We start from the raw sequence: 14085 nt of genomic DNA on the forward strand, positions 1-14085 counted from the left end.
TGGCGCGTTGCTTTTTTTTTTTTTCTCTTCGCTGGGTTTGCGCTGTCGCTTCGGACGCTCACCCCGGAGCCACTGCGAAAATTCCTTTTTGCTTCGCGGGAAGACCATGACCCGTCCTGCACAGAGACAAAAGCAGAATAATGTCCTTAAAGATATTGTGCGCCGCAGTCCGGGGTAGCCCCCCGGGAAACACCCCAAATAGCAACGATGAATCGCCAAATTACCAGGTTTTTTAATGTTTCAAGGGTACTAATCGATTCGTTAGATTCTCATGGTAGTACATTCTTGTTCTTATGGCCATTGTTGCCATATTTTCCGTGCCTTATATAATCCGTATTTGTCACGGCGGGTGCCCCGTCCTGCAGGCGCACCGGGCCCGCTTTTTTCCTCCTATTTATCCGAACGCCATTTCCATAAAAAAGGTTGCCGATCACCACCTACCCCCCCTCTTAGCGACTTGTTCTGTTTGAGCCTGTGCCCGTTGAGACGCTAACTCCAAGATGAACCGTCCCAGCTCACAGACGCCGGCACACTTTAAGGACCTGGCCCGGCACGCCATCTACCAGCAGTTGCCGCTCGGCGGCGCTGGCCACGAGGTGCTGCTGGTGAGGCTGGCGCCGGCCCCCTACTACAACCCGCTGCTGTTCCGGCTGCTGGCGCTGCTGATTTTCCTGCTGGCGAAGCGCCTGGTCCGGCTGGCGCCGCTGATCTACTCGCTGCTGACGGCGACGATCCCCGAGGACCAGGAGGCGGTGCTGATCACCGTCGAACAATTAGTCAACGATATCACCCTCCACGAGACCCATTTCAGTGGCGACGCCGCCTCGAGCAAAGAAATGGCCCACATTTCGCTAGGGAGCGGTCTCCAGTACCAGCACCAGGAAATGTTCATTGATTGGAACTTGAATGCCACCCGGTGCAAATTGATGCTCACCCACTTGCCGATGGTGACGCTGACCCCCGACTTCAGCTACTCGCTGACGCTCCCCCAGCTTGTCGGCGACTTGGCGCGCCAGTGCCACATTGTCCTTCTTTCGCCCACCATCAGCGACCACGACCTCATCATCACCCTCTACTCGCTGAACATCTACAAGGAGCACGACCTCGACGACGTCTTCCGCAAGAACGTCGCCGAGGTGCTGGTGAAGCAGCTGCGCCTCCTCCAGATCCAGCAGACGCTGCTGTTCAACAACACCCACCCGGCGTTGGCGCACACCTACAAGGAGATCGCCGTGCGCAACTACCTCATCAACCTCGCGGCGGCGGCGCTGACGCTGCACGAGTATAAGGTTAAATTGGCCCGCCTAAAGCTGCAGGCGAAGGCCCGCGGCGACAAGGTCGCCAAGGACGTCAAGAAGAAGTTGTGGGACGAGGTGCGCGCCGAAGTGTTTCACCGGGCCGGTCTCAGTGAGTAGAGCATTCTCCATCTAGCATTCTTTCATCCCCTGGCGGGCTCAGCATTACGATATACGATATCCTAGTAAACGATACTCATTTTTTTTCAGTTTGGCGGAGTTTAAATCCAGGCGGCGCTGGAGATGAGGTTTTTCCGAAAATTACCGTGGTCACCGAAATAAATAATTTGCGAACAATAGCGGTGGGGGGGCGGTCGCTGCCGCCGCCTGCTTGCTGTGGACGCGGATAGTCTCGGAAAAATTAACCGCCTGGGTAGTGTGGTGATAGCAGGGGAGGGAGCGGTGTCCCGATAATTCCCCCGACGCACCAGGCTACTCATTGTCTACCAATAACAATCCCATTATTCGTAGGCTACTTCTCTAGGTTCCCCTCTACATTTGGCACGTCGTATTTGCGGCGCTTTTGGCGCACGGTGGAATTTTCGACACATAATTCACCCGGCGCCGCAGGGTGGCATTTTTTTCTTTTTGCGGCACCGGGTAATTATAATGTAACCTTCCATGGAGACTAGTGCTGTGTAGTACGGAAGCAAAAACGGAAAAATGACCTCCGGAGCCGAGCCAAGCATCGACTAGTCCGCAGCGGGTGCTGCCGGGGGCGGGCTAAGCCTCTGAGAACGCCTAGGGGGACGGCGTTTTGTGGAGAGTGGAGCAACCAAGAAAACGGTGTCTCACCCCCACGCTTCCCTATTTCGGACAATGGCGCCCCTATTCCCCGAGATGCCTCGTGCCTTATGGAGGTTGGGGCCCTGGCGAGTCCTCTGAATAGTGGGGTATCATAGCCAGGCTGTCACAGAACATATCTCTCGTGATAAGCGGAAAAAGAAAAAAAGAAATAAAGCGGACTTGACACCTTCTATTCGGAATTAAATTAAACATGCTAGCACTAAATAGATGGGTTAACAGCGGACGAGGTCGCTATTGGCACTGGGCTGGCACCACCCGCGCCGCCGCCAGAGACACGCCTGGTTGTATTTGGCTAGTTGCACATTCAGCCAGGTGGGGCAGGGCTGAGGGCCGCACATGGCAAGGTCGTAGACGTCACACGTCGCCGCCATGGGATAGGAGACGATGGGCACCGCCATCGCCGGAGTTAACCATACCCACACCCTCATCTCCTATTACACTACAAAAATCACCAGTGATGGTCATAGAGCATTATATATAGTGGTGGTTGCGAGGGAGTGGGTGGTGATGTACGTGGAAGGGGTCGTCGGGGCTAAGTATAGACCAATGGTGTCATTTTTTGGTGATTTCAACGGTTAATTGGTGAAGGGGCTTGATTGCTACCTATGCGGTGTTTCCAAGGTCCAATTGGTGGGCACCGTGGTTGCGAGAATGGCATCAATCAATTTGAATCGACAATTGAACGCAATTGACTAATTGAGAGCATTGCTGATGCTGTCGATGATATCTTTAGCTTTTCGTTTAAGCTATACATTGCCGATCATCGTACGATATCGCCATTTTTACGAAAAACTATGAGCATTATGAAACTGAAATATGGGGAGATCACCATGATCAAAGCTCGACGCAGTAGAACAAGTCACCGAAGATTTTATCAATTAATTCATCAGTGTAAATCGGTAGATAAAATCCAGGGCTGATTGCCGCCAATCGGTCAGGGTCACTCCTACAATTCGGTCAAGACTTTATGTCTAGAAATGGCGACACTCGCCGCGTATAATCCTATAGCTTACAACTTGTGTTGGACGTCCTTTTGCGCCAATTGGGCGAATCTCAGTTGCGGGACACCTTCGATCCACTTGTTTAACCCCTTGATCACTTCTCTCGAGTTGGCCGAGTTGATCAACTCGTCACGGTTAGCCTTGAGCAATTGCTTGTTGAAGAAGATCGAGGGTTCGTGCAAGTCCTTGTACGCTTCATACAACTTCTTTTCAATGTGAGCGTTAAACTCTTCGGTGGTGGCGAATTGGCCGTCAAACAGCTCGTTGACCAACCCCACCTTGTCCAACGTCTTCCCGTAGATAGGCTTGGCCAACAACAACGCCTCCGACGACACCAGCCACCCCAATCTCAAGAACAACGTCAGCGACAGCGCCCCTTCACACACCAAGCCCAAGTTGGAGAAGGGCGCCAACAAGTAGGTCAGCGACAAGTCCTTGACGTAGACCAAGTCACACAACGCCACCAAGGCAGCCGACAACCCAATCACCGGCCCGTTCAAGGCGGCGACCAAGATCTTGGTGTGGTTGTGGAAAAGGTCGGTGATCCACACGTTACGCCCCACAAACCGCTGGAACCAGAACTCGTGGCTGAAAAGCTCCTCGGGCTTGGCAAGCATGATTTCCTTATCGGCAAAGTTGGCGCCCGCCGAAAAGTATTTACCCGTCAGCTGGATAATCGTGGCCACAGTGTCCTCTTCTTCATCGGCTTCCTGGACCAATTTCCCGAGGCGGAGGTAGTGGGCACTCGTCAACGCGTTGAGCTTCTTGGGGAGGCGCAACGTGATGATGGTGGTGCGCTCTCTCACTTCGTAGGTGATGTCTTCCTCAACGGACATATTGATACTGCGGGTGGTAGTTGTGATATGGGTGTCGACCAGGGGCGGCCGCGCCTTTGGTTTTATGTGCGAGCGGGCTTCATGTGCCTGTGGGGGGATCGGCATGTGAAGTCGGAGTGGGTACCGAGCCACTCCGAAATGCGGAGAGTGGCGAGACGTATGCGATTTTAGCCTTGGCCGAGTGCGTAGACGTTAAGGATAGTCTACGGTAGATGTTTCAGTCTATTTATTGCCTTTACTGCGGTACTCTTTTACGTATGTGTGGTAGTCTGTTATCGTTTTTGCGGGGGAAATTTGTTAGCGCGGTGCGAGTGTGGCGGGGCAGGCGGAGGGGGGCTACCGCGAGAGGCAAGGGGGATGGGGTGCGACGGCGACTGCGGCTGCCGGGGGCTAACGGTTATCTTCGATCCTCGGCTTCGGTGCTTCCTCGGCGATCGGAGTTAATGGCGTAGGTATACGAAAGGAGGGGAGGCCACCACCTAAAGGAAAGAGGAGGAGACGGTTGCGGCCGATGCCGATATCCCCCCCGCGAAAAGTGAATCGTGCCGAGGTTGTGGAGGCGAAGGTGAAAGGGGCGGTAAAGTGGTGCCCCCTGTGGTGGAATCAACGGTGGGTGTAAATGAATAGCAATCATTGTAGTGGTAGTTTGTGGTCTAGTAATTTGGGTTTAGCACTGGTGGGTTTAAAAGGAGTGGTTCTGGATGTTAGTGTCCGGGTCAAATGTAGTGAAATTTCAAGCAGAACAAGTGGATAATTCAAAAGTAGAAATAATCTAAGTCATACCTGGTTTAGTCTTTTTGATTTCTTGCTTTGTATTTGTTTTACTTGAAATTTTCTGTGCAAAAAACGGTAAAAGCCGACAAAGGAAAGACCTTGTGAAAAATAGTGAGAAGTTGAACAGGAAATCGCTGCAAATCCAAAATAAAAACCACAAGGGCTAGGTTGACAGGTTTGACCACAAGGGCACGGTTGACAGGTTTGACATAATCCCCAAGTGACTTATGGTCGCCTTTGCAGTTTATGGCTTACCGATTCCTACCAGACCGAAGTGGTTTAAATATACCAAAGAATTACAACCTTTCAATTGATACTTACTGGAGCTTCACTCCAACCATAACAACACGTCGCGGAAGCCAGCGGGGTCAGTTTCCGACTTCACTTCAAACACTTAGGCAAACGGCGGGAATCTCACCGCGATAACATTGGTACCGGCAAACGTTTCGGCGGCGAATTGTGCCAATTTTTCACGGTGTTTTTCATAAAGGTAGCTCTGCGTACGCTGCCAGATATCATACTCCCGATGGAAGTGGGCTTCTTCTTCAGCAGAGAGCGTTACCAAACGAGACACCTTCTCGCGGTGGTCGGCGTCAAAGTTATTTGTGACGATCGCCCCTTTGGCTTCAGCCTCGGCTTCTAGGCGCAATCTGCCTTCGTGGGTGCTTTCTCTGTTCATTGCTTGTTTAAAATCAGTGAAGATCGCATTGAGTTCAACAATCAGAGCAGTGGCGCATTCGCCTGTCGTTTGCACATATGCCGTCAACTTTTGGCGAGCGTCGTCAGCGGCGTTAGCAAGGATAGTAAGAATTGGACGCTGGAGCGTCTCGTCGATGAGAACGTTCTCAGCGTAGTGTTGATCATCCATGTCATAAAAGTCAAGGAGAAAGTCAACGACACGGTCCCTGTCGTCACGAGTCGGAAGCTGCACAAACAAGCGATTCAAGTCCCGAGTAGCTCCCGCAAGCGGTTGATTGCGGCAGCAGTGGGTGGTCCAACCATGATAGCTCTGTTCAAAGCGGGGGAGGACTTGGTGTACAGAATTTGCCGATTGCCAAAGGAGTCTCAGTGATTTTGATGATGGCACGTATACCTTCCTAAAACCCCCTACCCCTTAGATGATCATGTAAAGCTTAATTCCGCAGCGACCGGCTTTCGGTTTCCTCAGTTGATTTGAGTTTGGTGAACGGCTATCAGACACTATAACTCAACTGTAATCATCAAAATGCTGAACGGCAAGCCATGGATAGAAATGCGATAACTCCCCTCATGATAGCGTAATCCAAAATGCAAAAAATCATAAAGCACGGCGTACTCATCAGCTGTGTCTGTTCTCAACTTTAATGTAGTGATTCCACACTAACACCCTCTGTTTCCATTTATAAGCCATTGCATGATCACAGAAACCGTAAAAACACTTTAACAATCACTTCAGTCTCTCAATCATAAAATCAAAACACAACATTCATCTCCAGCAAACCTCTCTCTCCATCATACCCTTGTTTAGGCCTCTTGTCGCGTTAATTTTTTCGCGACGCGAAACGCTTTTCCACACTCCCACTCGAACCATGGAGGTGACCATTCCCAAGAGCAAGTACCGGCCCCAAGGCAGCCAGCGGGCTCTGCTTGAGTTTGCCGATGGTTCCATGGACACCGACACTTCCGTAAACGTTGGTGAGCTTGTGGTGCCGACATTCACCGTTGACGGTGAGAAAAACGTGCTTGTCCACCACCTCGCCAAAGTGTGGAACTTCCCGCTGTCGTACCAATTGATTGCTAAATTGGTCAAACGCAGTCCGCTTACCCTCAACGATTTCGCTCAGACCACTCCCGAGTTGAATGAACAGCTTGTGGCGCATAAACTTTTGAAGAAGAAACAACAAGCTCCTCAATGGTATTATGTTCCCTTAAACAAGATTTATGGGTCAATTACCAACTCAGAAGTGTTCACTACTAATCCCAGTGGCCGTAGTGAAGATACTGAAGCGCCACCGTTGCCTAGTGGTCCAACAAAGGAGCTGAAGGTGGAAGTGGTTACCGCGGCCCAAGTGTTTCCAGGGTTGGTTACCCCGATCAAGCCGACGTTTGCTAACTATAATTGTCTTACTGAGCTTTCTAAGCTTCAATTTTATAAGGAAAGAGGGCTCTATAAGTTTATTCCTCCCTCGAAGATGGTGAGCTTTCATGATCGTGAACTTGTGCTTCAAGATAACCCTGGTCTCTACGATAACCCTGACTTGGACGCGGTGCTTGACCAATCAATCGGTGTTGATTCGCTGAGTCCAGCCCTGGTTACGCGTCGCAAAAAGCGGGAAAACCTTGGTATTGACCCTAACTCTCTCGACTTTACTGAGCTGGTATTAATGGGCCAAGGCTACTTCCACGAGTTTAATGTTGGCCACTTGTGTAAAGTGGCCGCTTACTACCCGGAGAAACCCAGTAAGTTTGGTCCTAAGTTGCCTCTGCCTCAAAACGGTGCCGATACCGATACTCCCACTTCGAAACAACTTCAACAATTGGCAATTGATACTGGTGACCGTGACACGTTACTGAAATACTTTTATCTGAGAGCAAACCGGGGCCCTTCCAGTGCCTATAAGGACCAATCTGTGGTGACTCGAATCACTAAGATCCCGATGCTGGTACGTCCTGTGAAACGCACTCACCGCGTGGCTAAACCACCAGCCAACCGAGCTAACCAAAATATTAAAGGGTTAGTCCATCCTCGCTATAATAAGGCCGCCGTTGAAGCCAAATTGGCGTCTCATCAAGACTACGTCGCCGATTTTTTAAACATTGAACACTTACACAATCTGTTACAGTTCAACGTGTTGCTTAATCTGTACCGTGAGGTGCTGAGACAAACAATGGAGCTGTACTACCGGTTTAAGAAGATCGACTTCGAACAGATCTACGCCATGAAAGTGTACCGCGACGAGTTTGAGTCACGTAAAGCTTACGCTAAACAAGTTGAGGAGTGGAGACAAAAGGAACAGGCCCGCATCAATCGTGACCGTGCCGAACAAGAAAGAGTACAACGGTTCAATTACGAAGTATCGCGTCGTCGCCACGAAAGAATGCGCCAACAATTCGACGCTGCCCTCGACGGTCCCGAATTTCAAGAACAGAGATTCGTGCCGCTGTTGCCTACGCCGCCTCCGAAACCGCTCCACTCGCTGCACCTTGAGATCCTCAACAAGTTTACGATGCCGCTGGTATTCCCCGAGATCGTCCACACGTTACCGGCGGATAAGCGCGACGACCAGGGGCCTAACCCCGACGTGAAGCGTCCCGTGCTGTACGTGGTCACGGTGCCGGACTTGCACAATCCCGAGCTCGCCAGCCGCGTCGAGATCGTCAAGATTCCCAACCCCAACGAGTTTGCCTGGGACAACTTCCGCAAGTTCCGCAGCCAGATGTAAGCGGTTTAAAGGGGTGTGTACCAGTGTAGGCCGGTCCTAGACAGTTGTAATATATATCATTGCTCGTACGTATTTTGTAGGGGGTCTATAACGACTTGTTCATGAACCGTCTCTTGGTGAACGCCAACCAGTGCTTTGACGGTAAATCGTCATTGCCGTAGACACGCTTGATCAAGCGGTCAGCCACCTCTTGGCGGAACTGCTGCAAGTATGCTCTCAACATGTCGGCCTCGTTCTTCGTCTTTGGCGGCGTGTACATCGAATTGAGCGGGAAGCCGATGTCGCCCGGCAACGCGAACAGGTCGACGGCCAACGAGTTCAACGTGCGGTGGGCGTCTCTCACCGTCGTCGTCTTGTTCAATTTCGAGAGGCACTGCAGGACAAACAAGATGCCGTAGATGAGCAAGCGGTCGGCGCCGCCCTTGATTTCGAAGTTGCGGAAGAACGAGTTGGCGCGGAACAAGTCGAGGGTTTCCTCGACGATGTCGTACTCCTGGTCGGGCGGGTATGCCGGCCCCCTGTATTGGGTGTGGATGGGGAGCAACACGAGGTTGCCGATGGTCTGGGTCGCCCCCTCCAGGGTGTCGAACGTCGAGTGGTACGCGGGCATGGTGACTTGGTTGGTGCGCCGACCGATAAAAGTGCGAGATTTGTGGCAGCCAGCGATATGATCTATAACTGATTAAGATACTAAAGACGAGCTGAAAACTGATTTGCAAGTATATGTTACTGTCATTAATTGACTTAGAAATATAGTTTGGCATTTCTAACCGTGAGATTGGTGGAAATCTAGATGTTGGGTGTGCTTTTAGATTAATGAAAAATACCCGTAGACCAGGGGTAGAAAAGAAAGCTTGATTGAATCGAATTTATATATACTCAAGGTCAATTCACGCTGATTTAGACATTCGAGCGTTTTTTATTGTAACGTTCAATTTGAAAGCTTCGTTTTCTTGGAGGATGCTTTTGTGAATCAGCTCAAATTATATCCCTCCATTGTTCCACTGACTAATTGACAGGGTCCATTGTTATGTCCTCGATCTTCAAAAAATAGCACCAGCCATCAAATCCATCACCAATTGGATCCACTGTGCAACTCATGCTTACGCTACACTGAAGGCTACGCCGTAAGGCTATACTCTGCACAAATACTCGAGGTTTCCAGACCACTACTGGCTATATAATGATTGTAATTCTACCCACAGCCATTATGTCTAAACTCACTTCCCATTTGAAGCTGTACCCGGTGGTTATTGTTGTCTACGAACCTGTCCACAAACAACCGGCGGTGAAATCGGTAAAGGCCACGGTCAAACCTTACGTCACTGCGATCAGGTGTACCGAGCCCATCCAACTGGTGGTCGATATCATCGATTGGGCTGGCCACGAACTGCTTAATGGCTTTGACTGGGTGGTGTCGTGGGTGGTCCCCACTGCCAAACCGAAATACGTGATCAAGGACAAAATCCTCACCTTAACCCACTCCAAGTAATTATGTAATAGAATACAAAATATCAAACACACTTTAGCAACAGATTGTGGTCCCGCCCACAATTCCACGGTTCACCGACCACGCCATTCCGGAGCAACTACACCCGAGGCGCACTTGCCAGTAGCAATTTGCAACCAACGGCTCGTCAGCCTCGCAACCGAGGTCCTACTGGGAAAAAAAACAACACCTCCGTTCTTTTACAAGATTTACTAGCGTCGCAATAATTTTTGTTAAGAATTTTATTTGTACCAAAAATAGTTTACTGGGCACAAACGTAGCACACGCCTCCCCACTGTTTTTTTTTTTTTTCTCAGCCTTCTCCGCCTTAGAGTCGCACCGAGAAAATTCCTTTGCGCTGGCTGGGACCGAGAGACAGAGCGAGCTACGCCCCAGCCGCGACCCACCACCGCCAGCCAAATTAGCCCATAAGTGCAGAGTCACGAGGCCTACACCCGACAAAAGGAACGGAAAATAAAGAAATAGAAGAGACAAATTACCTATAAACACTTTCATCCTATTAGAGTCGAGTAATTACTGATTATTCACTCGATTTCGCCCCCCTTCACTCTCAAATTCCGGGTCGCCCCCGCCCCTCACGCGCGCTCGTCAAAAAAAAGTCACCGCTTGCCGGGAACCCTCCACCGTGTGCCCTCAAGGTCGTGCCCAATGCTGTACCACAACTCCCCGGGGTACACCAGTCCCCACAAGCCGGTGAACCTCCCGCCGCACTTGCTACCCCAGCTGTTTTTCGAAGACTTCGACAGCTCCGTGGACGGCGCCGACCCCTGGCCCAACGGCACCACCCAGACCAATACTACTCAGACTAATACTACGGCGCCATCAGCGCCGGCGCCGCCAGGGGCGCCCCCGGTGCCGCAGCCGTACCACCAGCTGAGACATGACAGCGACAGCTCGTTCACGCCGTACCCGACGGGCGCATCCCGCCAGCCGCCGTACCCTCGCTCCCGCCAGCCGTCAGCGCAACAAGTGCCGCAACCCTACCCGGGCCCTGGCTACCCGGTGGCGACGCCGACGACGCCGACATTGGACCCGGGGCGGTCGCAGCTGATGCTGCTGCAGCTGGCGGACCTGGGGCGGCTCAACTCGTTGGCGCTGACCCACTCGCTGTACCAGCTTCAATTTAACCGGCCGCCGTACCCCGTGGGCGCAGGCCAGGCGCCGGCGCTGCTGCTGGCGCACTCGTCGCCGCGGCGGGCGCCGCCGCCGCCGCGCCAAGGACCACCGCCCACACGTCCCTATGGCGGGGCCGACCACCAACGGCGGATCGCGCTGTCGCCCCAGATGCCCACTTTCCCCGGGCAGACGGCGCTCCCTCCTCCCCAACCGCAAATGCCCGCGTCAAACCCGCGCACCCGACTGTTGAACCTGGCGCTGTGGCGCCCGCGAATGGCGCCGGCGCCACCTTTACCTCAACAACAACAACAACAACAACACCAGCAATACAACCAGCCGTACTCGCCGACGACGACGTACCCGGCGCAAAATAGCCAGGCGAACTATGCCGCCAGCGCCGCCGCCGCTGCGTCGAACCAAGCGCAGGCGCCGCCGCCGCGCCAGGCGCTGCACCTGCTGCTGAGACTGAAGGACGGCCACACCTTCCTGCTCTCGCTGAAATCTCGGTCGTTCACCTCGATCTCCAAGCTCTCGCTGTTGCTGACGAAAAAGGCGCTGGCGACGCTGTTACCGTCGACGACGCTGTTGGCGGCGCTCTCGCTGTCATCCACCGTGGCGCCGCCGTCGCCGCGCCAACAGCTGAGACGTCCTCCAGTGTACCCGGCGATGCTTTCTGCTGTTGCCCGACAGTTTAGAGAGGCGATTATCTTGACGGTTAACACTAAAGATGGTTTGGAGTACCACGACACGTTTACCGGTAAGATGGCGGTGGACATTATCTGCCGGCTTATCCGCACCAACGACCGCAATTTGGCGCTTTTGCTCGGCCGCCTGTTGGACGCCCAGAAGCTCTTCCACGACGTCACCTACCAGCACCGGTTGCGCGACCTGGTCCACGAAGTGTACGCGTTTAACCGCACCTATACCGACGACCCGCTGGCTCCCCCCCAGCTGGACTCGTCCAACGGGGTGTTCACGATTTTGACCGAGTGCTACTCGCCTACCTGTACACGTAACGCTCTCTGTTACTCGATTGCCTGTCCTCGTCGTTTGGAACAACAGGCCCGTCTCAACATGAAACCCGCCGGTGGTTTGCGCCGCGCCGTGCTGCGGTTGCTGTTGGGCGAGACCGAGGAGAATAAGACGTTGTGGCACGAGACGGTGCCGCAACTGGTGCTTGATCTGCTTTCAAAGCAAGAGAAAATGCGCCAAGAGCTCATCTACGAGTTTATCTATACCGAGAGAGACTACGTTAAGGACTTGGAGTTCATGACCGACTTCTACATCATGCCGTTGCGCAACCCGGCTAATAACATTATCCCCGAACACCAGCGGGAGACGTTCATCCATACCGTTTTCGGAGGTGTCGGTGACTTATTGCGCCTCGCAAAGCAGTTCTCAGAAGCACTCACCCGTCGCCAACAGCAGCAGAAACCAGTGATCCTGACCATCGCCGACGTGTTCCTCGAATACGTCCAGTTATTTGACCCGTTTGTCCGTTATCTGGGGAATAAAGTGTTTGCCCTGTTTGAACACGAACGCCAACAACAAGTGAACCCTAAATACGCCCGCTTCTTAGACGCGATTGAGAAGAAGCCTGAGCTGCGGAAACAAGATTTGCTGTCGTTCTTAATCAAAGGGGTCCAGAGACCAGCTAGATACCAGCTTTTGCTCCAAGGGATCATCAAAAACACCGACGAACTGCTGCCTGATTATAAGAATTTGACTCGGGCCAAAGATGAAATCGAAAAGCTTTTGCTGAAGATCAACACCCAGACGGGTGAGCTGACGGATAGACACAAAATCATGGTGTTGCACCGTCTTTTGGGCAAACAGACGTTGGAGAAGAAGAACTTCAAATTGCTGTATCACCACCGCATCATCTACCAGGCGCTGTTGCACCGTAAGCGGGATAACGAGCGCATCGACTTGTACTTGTTTGAGCACGCGTTGCTTCTTGTCAAGCACAAAATCCACAACAAGAGGGAACACCACAAAGTGTACGAAAAGCCGATGTATTTGGGCTTGGTGTTTGTCAATCTGGGCATCGACGCCCCGCTGACGCGTCTGATCCTCGCCCACCGTGTCGACGAGCTGGTGGTGCTGGACCCGCTGATCCGCAACCGCATTGAAACGCTGAATTTCGGTACCGGTGGTGGCCAGACCAAGTACCAAATCAACTTCTTAGGGTTGGGCGCTAATCAAGTGCACGTGTCGTTGTTTGCTGAGGACGTCACCATCCAACTGCAGATCCTCCAGCAGATCTACCAGCAACAGAAGAAGTTGATTGAACAACACGACTTCTTCACCCTTTCGAAGTACGAGACCCGCAAGTTCTACGGGCTGAACAAGATCAACTGTGCCGTCCCCTTCCACGGCGGCAAGAAGCTTTTATACGGTACTGATCTGGGTCTCTGGTTGCTGACTGTCCGGCAAATTCTGGCCACCTCGACCGAGAAAATCGTCAGTGACCCCACTATCGTCATCCTGCGCAACTACGTCACCCAGATCGAGGTGCTCGTCGAGTACGGCAAGCTCTTGGTGCTTGCCGACAAACAATTGTTCGAGTACGACCTTTCGTGCTGCGACTCGCTCGACCACGCCCGCAATACGAGGCTGGGTAAGCTCTTGGCGCTGCCGTTGCTGTTCTTCAAGACGGGTATCTGCGACGGCAAGTTGCTTGTGTGTGGCGCTAAAGTGGGGCCGCTGCACCTGATCATCATCTTTGAGCCCACCAACCCGTTTGACCGCAGCAAGAACAAGCTGAGACGCACCGAGATCAGAGAGGTGCTGTTCCTGCTGGACCCCGTCTCCATCTCGTTCCTCAAGACCAAGTTGTGTATCGGCTGCACCAAAGGGTTTGAGATCTTGCTGCTTAAGGACGGCCAGAAGGAACCGATCTTGGACGAGGCCGACCCGTCGCTTGACTTTGCCATCTTGCGCGACCAGGTGACTCCGTTAGCGATCCACCGCTTGAATAAGGAGTTCATGTTGTGCTACCTGGAGTTCGTGTTTTTAATCAACCGCAATGGCTGGCGCATCAACCACGACTGGTTCATCGCCTGGGAAGGGACCCCTCAGAATATGGCGCTTTTCTTCCCCTACTTGTTGGCGTTCGAACCGGGTTTCGTCGAGATCCGCGACTTGCACCTGACAACGCTTCTCCGTTCTCTTGTCGGGGAGAACATCCGTTTCCTCTACCTGAACGAACACGAGGCGATGTACGCGTGCGAGGAAAACGGCTACGACATCATCGTCCTGATCGACTTCTTGAAGTAAAATCTTTTACTTCCTAACAACTTTACAACTCCCCCCCCCCCCCCC

The 14085-nt window shown here is 52.6% G+C and overlaps 7 protein-coding genes across 7 annotated transcripts; 4 read left to right on the forward strand and 3 right to left on the reverse strand. All coding sequences in view use genetic code 12, as the record gives it.

The window, feature by feature from the left end:
• Positions 1-500: 500 nt before the first annotated feature.
• Positions 501-1415, forward strand: STD1 (Std1p; the record flags this gene model as incomplete). The annotated part of the gene is made up of 1 exon (XM_034156146.1): positions 501-1415. One exon carries the CDS (start codon positions 501-503, stop codon positions 1413-1415), a length of 915 nt encoding a protein of 304 aa, XP_034014861.1.
• Positions 1416-3111: 1696 nt separating this feature from the next.
• On the reverse strand, positions 3112-3939 carry DIURU_000340 (enoyl-CoA hydratase/isomerase family protein; the record flags this gene model as incomplete). Its single annotated transcript, XM_034156158.1, has 1 exon — positions 3112-3939. The coding sequence occupies one exon, from the start codon at positions 3937-3939 to the stop codon at positions 3112-3114; it is 828 nt and encodes a 275-aa protein (XP_034014862.1).
• A 1168-nt stretch (positions 3940-5107) lies between these two features.
• DIURU_000341 (uncharacterized protein) lies at positions 5108-5581 on the reverse strand (the record flags this gene model as incomplete). Its single annotated transcript, XM_034156169.1, has 1 exon — positions 5108-5581. The coding sequence occupies one exon, from the start codon at positions 5579-5581 to the stop codon at positions 5108-5110; it is 474 nt and encodes a 157-aa protein (XP_034014863.1).
• A 700-nt stretch (positions 5582-6281) lies between these two features.
• On the forward strand, positions 6282-8135 carry DIURU_000342 (uncharacterized protein; the record flags this gene model as incomplete). The annotated part of the gene is made up of 1 exon (XM_034156180.1): positions 6282-8135. One exon carries the CDS (start codon positions 6282-6284, stop codon positions 8133-8135), a length of 1854 nt encoding a protein of 617 aa, XP_034014864.1.
• Positions 8136-8220: 85 nt separating this feature from the next.
• On the reverse strand, positions 8221-8745 carry ARC18 (Arc18p; the record flags this gene model as incomplete). Its single annotated transcript, XM_034156191.1, has 1 exon — positions 8221-8745. The coding sequence occupies one exon, from the start codon at positions 8743-8745 to the stop codon at positions 8221-8223; it is 525 nt and encodes a 174-aa protein (XP_034014865.1).
• Positions 8746-9345: 600 nt separating this feature from the next.
• DIURU_000344 (uncharacterized protein) lies at positions 9346-9627 on the forward strand (the record flags this gene model as incomplete). The annotated part of the gene is made up of 1 exon (XM_034156202.1): positions 9346-9627. One exon carries the CDS (start codon positions 9346-9348, stop codon positions 9625-9627), a length of 282 nt encoding a protein of 93 aa, XP_034014866.1.
• A 1407-nt stretch (positions 9628-11034) lies between these two features.
• Positions 11035-14040, forward strand: ROM2 (Rho family guanine nucleotide exchange factor; the record flags this gene model as incomplete). The annotated part of the gene is made up of 1 exon (XM_034156213.1): positions 11035-14040. One exon carries the CDS (start codon positions 11035-11037, stop codon positions 14038-14040), a length of 3006 nt encoding a protein of 1001 aa, XP_034014867.1.
• Between the last annotated feature and the right edge of the window lie 45 nt (positions 14041-14085).

This window comes from Diutina rugosa (assembly GCF_008704595.1).
Source record: "Diutina rugosa strain CBS 613 chromosome Unknown scaffold23_size180195, whole genome shotgun sequence".
NCBI classification, from domain to species: domain Eukaryota; kingdom Fungi; phylum Ascomycota; class Pichiomycetes; order Serinales; family Debaryomycetaceae; genus Diutina; species Diutina rugosa.